The 12,530-nt window shown below is 34.1% G+C and overlaps 1 protein-coding gene and 2 long non-coding RNA genes across 3 annotated transcripts in view; all 3 read right to left on the reverse strand.

The window, feature by feature from the left end:
- Positions 1-4,808, reverse strand: part of LOC141378507 (uncharacterized) — an 80,323-nt gene extending 75,515 nt beyond the window's left edge. Inside the window, exon 1 of the long non-coding RNA XR_015512993.1 lies at positions 4,758-4,808. This is a non-coding gene — a long non-coding RNA (uncharacterized LOC141378507). The remainder of the gene's footprint in view (positions 1-4,757) is intronic.
- LOC141378508 (uncharacterized) overlaps positions 1-12,530 on the reverse strand; it is an 842,893-nt gene that overhangs the window by 422,422 nt on the left and 407,941 nt on the right. The window lies entirely within an intron of this gene.
- The window catches only part of clic5a (CLIC family member 5a), a 24,318-nt gene continuing 16,983 nt past the window's right edge, over positions 5,196-12,530 (reverse strand). Inside the window, 2 exon segments of the mRNA NM_001007385.2 lie at positions 5,196-6,407; positions 8,158-8,339. Coding sequence (NP_001007386.1) covers positions 6,243-6,407; positions 8,158-8,339 — 347 coding nt within the window. The 3' untranslated portion in view covers positions 5,196-6,242.

A 12,530-nucleotide genomic window follows, 5' to 3' on the forward strand; every position in this document is an offset into this window, starting at 1 on the left:
ATATCAATATTAAACATTTTATTGGTTTAATCTATAATTATTTAATGTAAATAATTATGCTTTTTAAGTGGTTCACTTTTAACATGGCCATACTGTAAGACTACCCTGCTGAAAAAAGCTATCCTATTAGCTGAGGCTGGTTGGCTGGTTTTAGCTGGTCCTGGTTTTAGAGGTGTTTTGGCAATATACAGGCTGATTTCAACCATTTCCAGCCAGGTCTTATTTGCTTAGGCTGGGAAATTGGTATGTGCCTGACCGAATCAGCTTTTTCGGTGCCACTGGTGCTGCGGCAAGGACGTAAGAAGCATCAAAGGGTGCATCAAAGGCACACATAGATACGCATTGTTACACCATCTCTAATTATATAACTGTCAACAACTTTGAGAAATACGGACAGGTGATGTCAGGCATTTGTCTTGTTACTTAGGGAACGGACGCACGCAGTATAGCGCTGTTACGGTCCGTGGGAGTTTGGATTTTTTGTGCCTTCTCCCTCTCTGTTTTGGTTGTCTCCTTTCGCTACCTTCGCATCTCCTTGTCTGTTATACGCTCTTTGTCTCATCCTATCACCTTTTGTTCCGCTATTTTTCCTCTACTAGGTACCGGCTGATTGGATCCCGAGCCTGTCACTCCTTATTAGGGCGTTTCCTCGTGGACCAATTGGACTTTGTTTCGCGGACTTTAAATTCGACCCGCACGCCTTGTTTTTCAGAGTGCTATGTGTGTGCGTGTTGGTTTGTGTTCGCTCGCTGCTGTTCATAATGTATGCTTTGTTCTGTGTTTCTGAATAATTACATCGATGTAAATTAAGTCATGGTTAAAGAGTTTATCATTCCTTTTTGGGGAAAAGGGAATAGTTTACTAAGTCGCGCGACATACATTTTGCCCGTAGGTAACTTCAATGTTCAGAAACACTAGGCAAGTGGGGGAGCGCCGCATTTTGTATTTTTGCTTATTATTTCAGGGAGTTTATGTGTGGCGTCGCAAACGCTGAAGATTTTGGTTTCTTTTTCACATTTTTAATTTTATTAGTAAGTTTAGAGGGGGATCTTGTGTTCTAGTTTAGGTGGCTTTCGGTTTTGTTTAGTTCTTTGCTTTGGCGCCACTCTAGTTCCTTTTTCCCCTAAAACTTTTGATTGCAGGCTATTTCTTTCTTCTTATTATTATTATATATACATTGTTTAAAGCACACACATGTAAGCCTCTCTTTTGTTGGCTTCATTTTTCTTCTACTCGTAAGAGGAATTAACGAATTGAATGTAAATTTTGTGTCCTGGTGTATTTTCCATCCATCTACTCAGTAATAATTAAATATTATAAGTGTTATGTTTATTTTCCCTAGACAACTTAATTAAACCGTAACAAGCGCATTTGGTGAGCGAGAGCGACTCTCTTCAGATTAACATGCATGATCGCGTTCATCAAATTTGCTTAAACTAAGCGTTCTAAAGCCTATTTTACAAGCAATGACTCTGACACAGCAACGTGAAGCAGATGGTTTCTAAAAGTTGCATGTAAGGGGGAACCACGTCAAGCTAATGACACATTTTAGGGCTCATGGAATCAACTTAAAGGCAGAGGAATGCACTGTCTCTGAAAGCTTGCGAAATCATCTGCCACTTTCAATGAGTACAAACACGGACACCAATACTCCGATTTTAATATGATTAAGACAATACTCTGATTAAGAGTCTAGACTACCATGTAAACAGTGATTTTTGATTACCTTAAAGGACCACAGACACCTGCGTCGCGAAATGCGGAGGTTTTCTATTTAACGTGCGGTATCAAATTCCATTAAAAGAGCACTCTTCCACCAGTCCTCACTTAATGCTCGCATCAAATACCTCAGTTTGTCATGGGGGCATGAATGAAATGTTCCTGAATGAAAGTAAAGCTGCAGTTAAAGTCAAAAAATTTTAAATAAAGCACCTGAAATTATATGAAACTCTGGAGGAAACATGGATAGCGTAGTGACGTAATGACAATAATTGTTCTATGTACTGTGACATGTGAGACAGGATCATGAAAGTATTATTTAAAAAGCAACTCATGTAAACACCTTATCATATTATTGTCTTATTCAGATTAAGGCAAATAATTAGATAACTGGGGTCCGTTCTACGTACGTGGATTACTCAGTTAGCTGGATTTGGATATTGACGATTTGACATGATCCAGGATCGTTTCGTTCTTCAAAGCTGATCCGAGAGTTGTTGTCATAGCAACAGTTCTGCTAGTCAAACGTGATCGGGAGCAGGTTCATATCATATAAACAGGATTAGATCAGCTTAGTTCAAGCAAAGACAATACAGAAAGTATGTTCCGAATTCTGATATTTTCTTACAGTAGTAGTTATATACACTTGGGAAAATGGTACATTTTTTAACTATATATATAAAGTTATAGTCATTAATAAAATTAAATTAAGTTATACATATTAATAAAACGTATGCAATCTGCACCCTCGAAATGAAAGTACAAATATTGCCACCTGGTGGTGCAAAGAGACAACTTATTGATATGAACTTTTTAGATCGCTTTAGTACAAATTGTGTATAATAGAAATGCACTATATGTGAATTTTTTTAAAGCAATAATACATTTATGCAGTCATAAACATGTTTTGACAGTTAATATGCCGGTGATTTGATGCTTCACAAAAGTTGCAGACGGCTTTACCAATATGAAAACGCTTTTGTAAACAACCAGTTATTCTTTACACCGATTAAAAAACGGCTACTATAATAAAGAAAATTTTTTTCTAAATGTGGAACTAAATACATTGATTTGCATTAAAAAACATGATGAATACACTTGATACATGAAAGTGGAAAGCCTGCAGCTCACAACAAATGTGGAAGGTTATTGCATGTCATATTTACTGCTAATTTAATGTAATTTTGCTCACATGGATAATTGAATATTAATCATATGATGTCATTACGCTGCTGTGCCGTCAGCCAATCGTTGCATTGCTGATGATTTCGAGGATCGATAGATCTGTCCTTCACAACACACGCAGCGATCTCAGATCAGTTTATCCAGACATTCTAATCTGATTCGCGAACTTGTTTGAAGAACCAAATTAGCGAGAGATCAGTAATCAAGATTAAAAGATCCGGGATCTGCCAAATAATCTTAGATCATTTAAGTGAGGTACGAAGAACGGACCCATGATGACCATGTAAACATAGGCTGTTTCTCAATATGCGTTCTTCAGCGGTCTTGCGTCCTCGTGTTCTTGTGAAACGTCATCATCAGCTGCCTAAGTTCAGTTCCAATACTCAAGACCGCAAGTACAGAGGACGCGTGAAACTTCCCGGATGTGATCTTGATATCGAGGACGCACTGATGCAGACTTGAGCACCGAACTCGCTCTGGAAGTCCCAGAAGTCATTGCGACTGAAGGTGGGAAGCGCTGCATTTATCTAGATTTATTATTAAAGTTCATAGATATGAATTATTTGCCTCAGGAGTTTCCCTAAATGAAACGGTGAAAGTAAACATTACCAAAGACATCTTAATAAAGGAATAAACACATTAAGGGTGTTTGTTTGCTGAAATTCATATTAAAATCTGTTTTATTTATATTGTGCAGAGTATATTTATGTTTTATGAAAGTATATATTTTGAAAAGGGGAAAACAATAAATCGTTGTATGAAGGCTGTAATGTTTAAATAATTTACCATTTAAAACACGTGAAGGTCACATAACCATCAGGAAGAACGCAGCATCTCAATTCTCAAAGGACGCGTTCTCTGCCCTCGCGGTCTCCTGAGTTCGTTCTTCCGAGGACACCTGGCAAGACCGGTCTCCACAAGAACACAAGTCCGTTCTCTGCGTTCTTGGAATTGAGAAACAGCCATAGTCACAAGCCCCAACCCTAGCAGCCTATTTAGCCTTCATTTAGCATAATCTTTAATGTGAGGCAAAAGTCTGGTTGCCTAACATTAGGCTATCAGATGTTATGTTTTGTTGTTTTTCATATTGATAGCAAAAAAGTGTCCCAACTGACCAGAATTCACCCTATTTATGGCAAAAATTTAAAATGTTTCAGGTTTAATTAACAACAAATTCATCAGCAATGACAATAAACTGTGAAATGGAAAACTGGGCAGGACAACTGCTAAAATAAGCAGATCATTGGTGACTTGTGCTGTAAACAATTAGAATTTTAACTTACGTGAAATAAGAAAGAAATGTGTTTGATGTGTTTAACTTCATTCTCAAATCCTGTCATGAACAATTGTTAATCGCGGTAACTTTCTCAAAACACGTGGAAAGGACACAATCGTTTAACACAAATCTTCGCGTAAAAAAGTAACAGTTCCGCAACGCTTTTAACACTTTAGCAGATTAGATCACATAATACACGTTTTGTTTTTTTAGGAATCGTGAATAAAGTAATAAAAAAAACATGCAGTCTATTTAGCCGCCATTTAGCATATTTAATGAGTCTAACATTATATTAGGCTACCAGATTTGACTCAGCCTGTTGTTAAGTTTGTTTTATTGTTTTTCATATTGATAGCAAAAAAGTGTCCTCCTGATTAAACCGAATTCACCCTATTATTAATGGCAAAAACTCAAAGTGTTTCAGAATCAATAGATTCATTAGTAATGGCAATAAACAGTGAAATGGAAAACTGGGCAGGACAACTGCTTAAACAAGCAGCTCGATGGTGACTTGTGCTAAAAACGATTAGAAATGTGCGTGAAATAAGAACGAAATGTGGTCGATTTGTTTACTAACCTTCATTTCTAAATCCTGTCACGACCAGTCAATAATCGCGGTAACTTTCTCAAACACGCGGAAGGACACAATTGTTTAACACAAAACTCCGCGTAGAAAAGTAGTCCGCAACATCTCCCTTACATATTAGATCCCATTATACACGTTTAATTTTTTGTTAAGAAATATCAATAAAAGTATATATATATATATATATATATATATATATATATATATATATATATATATATATATATATATATATATATATATAAAACATGTAGTCTATTCTATTTAGCCTATATCATCATTTTTAATGGGAGTCAATCTTTTAGCCTTTAATCTAGTGTGGCCTAACATTACACCTGTAGCATCTACGTCCAATTTTTGTTGTTGTGTTTGTTTTGATCTTGAAGTTTGCATATGACACAATGACTAAACAAAGTCAACATAATAAGCTTTGTGGAAAAATATATATTTTTTATTAATAAGAGACAACTGATATTGTTCACTTCAATTTATGAAAACTCCAGACAGGGCAAGATATAATACCTGAGACCTAAACGTGTGCCTAACTCGATGGCTTTCATTGGATTATAATAACAAAAGGTATTCTCAAATGTTGACATTTTGTGCCAGTTTGTGCATACCAACTGCTGTTTGAGGCGAATTTAAATAGCTAATTTCTCCACTAGGTGGGGCTGCGTGCTAAAATACATTACTTCAAACTAATTCCAAAGAAATGTTTTTTTTTCCTTCTTCAGATATTTACACACACATTACCTTTCATAAATATCAATGTTAAATGTTACACTCTACAATAAAATAAAGCTTTATATTACTGCTTCACAAGCTAGCAAAAATAATTTATATAATACACAAAAATGTAAAGGTTTAGAGATCAAAAATTGCACTTTAAATGAAAAAAATCATCCAAAACTCAAAATCAGCACACATGAAAAAATACTATAGTAATTACTAGCATGTTTTGGAACACTACTATAGTAAGTACTTGAATTAATCTGTTTTTGTAATTCTATAGTTGCTATTATACAATAACTGTAGCCAAATTACCCAAATATAGTGCTGATTTCTATATTATACTACAATACAACACTGTTTACTACAGTGTTTATAACTTTATCAGCTCACTATGCAAGAGTGCAGTAGCATTCATTCAAAAACCCTGTTGTAAAACACTAATATAATACACTTTACTATAGTATGATTCAAAACCACTATAAATGAATATAGTATTATTTCATGAGGGAGTACAGAAAGAGTGGCACAGTGTTTTCTCTAGGCTGTCATAGATAACGACACTAATAGAGGAGTTTATGTCACTTATATAGTAAACATAATGGCAATAGCTCACACAAGCATGATGGGAACAGCTAGCAGGTCAGTGCGTGTTTGTTTGCGTGTGTGTTTCAGGACAGAGCTGGTATGGGTTGACCCCCTCAGCATGTTTGTTGTGTATTATTTCAGTCTGTGATTAGTGTGTGTTTATTTTCCGAGCCGCTTGGCCACGTCCTGATAGGCCAGTTCGATCTCTCGGTCTGCGGCGCAGGTGTTGGTGAACTCGTCTCGGCTGTAGGCGTTCTGCAGGTATCTCCACACTCCACTCAGATCAGACGGGATCTCAAAATTACGGTATTTCTTAGACACCACCTGAATGTGGGAAGAACAATTATTGGTGCTGTTAATTGATAAATGTCAGGTCAGGTGAGTTTTTTAGCCGGAATAAAATCAGTTCTTAAAATAAAAAAGGTCAATAATATTATTATTTGGTATCAGAAGTGGCTTATATGAAAGGCAAAGGCCTCTAGATTACGCTTGTTTTACCAAATAAAATATGATCATGCCTTGATTTTTAATTGTTTAATTGGGACAGTAAGGTCTGACTTTGCTTAGACAAAAGTCTTGTCACTGAACAGAAATAATGTCCAGTATAGAATATAAAGTCTTGCTGAAGTGAAAACAGAATTAATCTTGTGTCTGACTCCATCATGAGCTTGGAGGACTGCATCCATACATCTCTGCAATGACTCCAATCACTGATTAATAAAGTCATCTGGAATGCCAAAGAAAGCGTTCTTGCAGGACTCCCAGAGTTCATCAAGATTCTTTGGGTTCATCTTCAATGCCTCCTCCATCTTATCCCAGACATGCTCAATAATGTTCGTGTCTGGTGACTGGGCTGGCCAATCCTAAAGCACCTTGACCTTCTTTGCTTTTAAGAGCTTTGATGTGAAGGCTGAAGTATGAGGAGCGCTATCCTGCTGGAGAATTTGCCCTCTCCTGTGGTTTGTAATGTGCACGTATGACAGCAATTCTATGCCAAAAATAATCAAGCGCACCAGTGATGTTTACATAAGAGGAGGAGTAAACCGCGAGAAGATTACAGACCTACACGCGACATTACGAGAAATATCTCACTATTGAAGGTCATCAACTATTATTCATTCATTCATTTTCTTGTCGGCTTAGTCCCTTTATTAATTAGATCCTGGATTAGAGACAACAATTAAACCAAGTCCAGGACTGACAAAAATTCAAAAAGTGTTACGCGAGCAGAGAGAGCAGCCAGCAAGCGTGAGAGCGAGCAATAGTTTCCTCACGTGTAGATCTGTAATCTTCTCACGGTTTACTTCTCCTCATGCGTAAACATCACTGGTGCATTTGATTATTTTTGACATATAATTGCCATCATAAGCACAAATGCCTTGATACCTCAGGCTGTTGATGTTGCCATTCCCTCTGCAGATCTCTCGCACGCCCCCATACTGAATGTAATCACAAACCATGATTTTTCCTTTACCAAACTTGACTGATTTCTGTAAGAATCTTGCTGATTCCAGGTCTTCTGCAGTATTTGTGATGATTAAGATGCAGTTCAACAGATGATTCATCTGAAAAATCTCCCTTCTGCCACTTTTCCAAATGATCAACTAGAAGTCAACATATTATTTGGTGCTCTTACAACTGGGATCGATGACAAGACTTTTGTCAGGTATTGTTTCATGTATATGTTTTATCATCCATAAAAAATAATAAAGGAAATATTAATAAAAATAATAAGGTGCATATTTTTTAGAAATTATTAATTTAAAAAATAAATAAATTAAATTAAATATTCTGTGGAATAAAAAGGAATGTGTTTACTGGAATCTCCAGTTATTAATCTTACACTAAATCACAGGTGTCAAACTCGGTTCCAAAAGGGCCGCAGCCCTGCACAGTTTAGTTGCAACCCTAATTAAACACACCTGATCAAACTAATTGAGTCCCTCAGGCTTGTTTGAAACCTACAGGTAATTGTGTTGGAGCAGGGTTGGAACTAAACTGTGCAGGGCTTCGGCCCTCCAGGAATTGAGTTTGACACCCCTGCACTAAATGATCAACTACAGCACTACGTCACCTTCACGACGTGCAGTTTCGGGAGGAGGTTGCAGTCAGCAAGCGTTAATTCATTGCCGTCCAAGTACTTGCGGTTTGAGCTTTTCTCCTCCCCGGTGCTTTCAGCATCAATCTCGTCCGGCAGAGGGGAGTTTAGGAAGCTGTCCAGTTTCTTCAAAACCTTCAGCAGCCCCTTCTCCAGACCTGCAAACATTTCAAACGAGCTTGTACTGAATGTATTCATCTGAAGAAATACAGCGGCTTTAAGTCAAGACAATCCCTGTAAAGGCTTAGTGGGATGTGAAGGGGCTTTAGGGCTCTATATTTTGCAGTCGACAGCAGAGAATCGAGAAAGAGCTGTAGAGACTCCTTTAATAAGTCATAGAGCAGATGATAAAGAAATGCTTTACTTTTTGATTTTGCAACTCTCCTACACTGTAAAAAAAAATCTATTAATTTACAATTTTCATATTTTGTGATTTGTGAAAGTGTTTTCCATTTATTTATGGTTTTGGGACTATGATCTCTGCTCTGTCGACTTTTGATGTTAAAAATTCAACCGTTTAACAAAGTGACTTTTATTGACATATTAGTAGTTTGAATTAATATAATGTATCATAAATAATACATAGAGAAAAAAGTCTGTAAAATAACAGAAAATGTACTGGCAGTTATATTATGCAACTGTATATACAATAATATACAGTAATATACAACACCAAACCAGACAATATATCACTTTAAACTATTAAAAATGTCAATAAAAGTCACTTTTTCAAACTTTTCAAGGTTGAAAGTTGTTGGAAGAAAGATTAAGGTCCCATAATGCAATTCAAAAGCAGAAATAAAGGGGAAAAAAATAAAAACATGAATGACAAAATATGGAAAACTGGTCTGGCAGGAGCAATTTTAGCTTAGCTTAGCATAGTGCATTGAATCAGATTAGACCATTAGCATCTTTCTCATATTACATATTAGTAGTTTAAATTAATATAATGTATCATAAGTAATATATAGAGAAAACAGTCTGTAAAATAACAAAATGTACTGGCAGTTATATTATGCAACTGTACATACAATAATATACAGTAATATACAACATCAAAACAGACAATATATCACTTTAAACTATTAAAAATGTCAATAAAAGTCACTTTTTCAAACTTTTCAAGGTTGAAAGGTGTTGGAAGAAAGATCAAGGTCCCATAATGCAATTCAAAAAAACATAAATAAATGGGAAAAAATAAAAACATGAATGACAAAATATGGAAAACTGGTCTGACAGGAGCAATTTAGCTTAGCTTAGCATAGTGCATTGAATCAGATTAGACCATTAGCATCTTGCTCATATTACATATTAGTAGTTTGAATTAATATAATGTATCATAAATAATATATAGAGAAAAAAGTCAGTAAAATAACAGAAAATGTACTGGCAGCTATATTATGCAACTGTATATACAATAATATACAACACCAAACCAGACAATATATCACTTAAAACTATTAAAACTGCAATAAAAGTAACTTTTTAAAACTTTTTAAGGTTGAAAGTTGTTGGAAGAAAGATTAAGGTCCCATAATGCAATTCAAAAGCAGAAATAAAGGGAAAAAAAATAAAAACATGAATGACAAAATATGGAAAACTGGTCTGGCAGGAGCAATTTAGCTTAGCTTAGCATAGTGCATTGAATCAGATTAGACCATTAGCATCTTGCTCATATTACATATTAGAAGTTTGAATAAATATAATGTATCATAAATAATACATAGAGAAAAAAGTATGTAAAATAACAGAAAATGTACTGGCAGTTATATTATGCAACTGTATATACAATAATATACAGTAATATACAACACCAAACCAGACAATATATCACTTTAAACTATTAAAAATGTCAATAAAAGTCACTTTTTCAAACTTTTCAAGGTTGAAAGGTGTTGGAAGAAAGATCAAGGTCCCATAATGCAATTCAAAAGCAGAAATAAAGGGAAAAAAATAAAAACATGAATGACAAAATATGGAAAACTGGTCTGGCAGGAGCAATTTTAGCTTAGCTTAGCATAGAGCATTGAATCAGATTAGACCATTAGCATCTTGCTCATATTACATATTAGTAGTTTAAATTAATATAATGTATCATAAGTAATATATAGAGAAAACAGTCTGTAAAATAACAAAATGTACTGGCAGTTATATTATGCAACTGTATATACAATAATATACAGTAATATACAACATCAAAACAGACAATATATCACTTTAAACTATTAAAAATGTCAATAAAAGTCACTTTTTCAAACTTTTCAAGGTTGAAAGTTGTTGGTAGAAAGATCAAGGTCCCATAATGCAATTCAAAAAAACATAAATAAATGGGAAAAAATAAAAACATGAATGACAAAATATGGAAAACTGGTCTGGCAGGAGCAATTTTAGCTTAGCTTAGCATAGAGCATTGAATCAGATTAGACCATTAGCATCTTGCTCATATTACATATTAGTAGTTTAAATTAATATAATGTATCATAAATAATACATAGAGAAAAAAGTCTGTAAAATAACAGAAAATGTACTGGCAGTTATATTATGCAACTGTATATACAATAATATACAGTAATATACAACACCAAACCAGACAATATATCACTTTAAACTATTAAAACTGCAATAAAAGTAACTTTTTAAAACTTTTTAAGGTTGAAAGTTGTTGGAAGAAAGATTAAGGTCCCATAATGCAATTCAAAAGCAGAAATAAAGGGAAAAAAATAAAAACATGAATGACAAAATATGGAAAACTGGTCTGGCAGGAGCAATTTAGCTTAGCTTAGCATAGTGCATTGAATCAGATTAGACCATTAGCATCTTGCTCATATTACATATTAGAAGTTTAAATTAATATAATGTATCATAAGTAATATATAGAGAAAAAAGTCTGTAAAATAACAGAAAATGTACTGGCAGTTATAATATGCAACTGTATATACAATAATATACAGTAATATACAACACCAAACCAGACAATATATCACTATAAACTATTAAAAATGTCAATAAAAGTCACTTTTTCAAACTTTTCAAGGTTGAAAGTTGTTGGTAGAAAGATCAAGGTCCCATAATGCAATTCAAAAAAACATAAATAAAGGGAAAAAAATAAAAACATGAATGACAAAACATGAAAAACTGGTCTGGCAGGAGCAATTTAGCTTAGCTTAGCATAGTGCATTGAATCAGATTAGATCATTAGCATCTTGCTCATATTACATATTAGTAGTTTTAATAATATAATGTATCATAAATAATATATAGAGAAAAAAGTCTGTAAAATAACACAAAATGTACTGGCAGTTATATTATGCAACTGTACATACAATAATATACAACACCAAACCAGACAATATATCACTTTAAACTATTAAAACTGCAATAAAAGTAACTTTTTAAAACTTTTTAAGGTTGAAAGTTGTTGGAAGAAAGATTAAGGTCCCATAATGCAATTCAAAAGCAGAAATAAAGGGAAAAAAATAAAAACATGAATGACAAAATATGGAAAACTGGTCTGGCAGGAGCAATTTAGCTTAGCTTAGCATAGTGCATTGAATCAGATTAGACCATTAGCATCTTGCTCATATTACATATTAGAAGTTTGAATTAATATAATGTATCATAAATAATGCATAGAGAAAAAAGTCTGTAAAATAACAGAAAATGTACAGGCAGTTATATTATGCAACTGTATATACAATAATATACAACACCAAACCAGACAATATATCACTTTAAACTATTAAAAATGTCAATAAAAGTCACTTTTTCAAACTTTTCAAGGTTGAAAGTTGTTGGTAGAAAGATCAAGGTCCCATAATGCAATTCAAAAAAACATAAATAAAGAGAAAAAAATAAAAACATGAATGACAAAATATGGAAAACTGGTCTGGCAGGAGCAATTTAGCTTAGCTTAGCATAGAGCATTGAATCAGACTAGACCATTAGCATCTTGCTCAAAACTGACCAAAGCGTTAAGGTAACTTCCCGTTTTAAAGCTCTTCTGTAGTTACTAAGATGGAAAATAAAAATTTGACACTGTATGTTCCTTTAACTTCTCCTCAATTGTACGTCATTTTGAGCAAAAGCATCTGGTAAACAACTAAATGTAAATGTAATGTATACTCTCATTCTGGCATAATAATCAAGGAATTTTGCTGCCATACCATGGCTGCAGCAGGCTCATTGATATTACACAGCTCCTGAAAATAATCCCCAGTTAGGTAACTACACTGTATTAAAAAAGTTTAAGTATTGCCTTAAATTTTTAAGGTGAATCAAATTAACCCTACATGTTAAACTTACTTAAAACAACTTGTGTAACTTAGTTAAAGTTAGAACATGATTAAATT

This window comes from Danio rerio, chromosome 17 (assembly GCF_052040795.2).
Source record: "Danio rerio strain M-AB ecotype USA chromosome 17, GRCz13ab, whole genome shotgun sequence".
Classification (NCBI taxonomy): domain Eukaryota; kingdom Metazoa; phylum Chordata; class Actinopteri; order Cypriniformes; family Danionidae; genus Danio; species Danio rerio.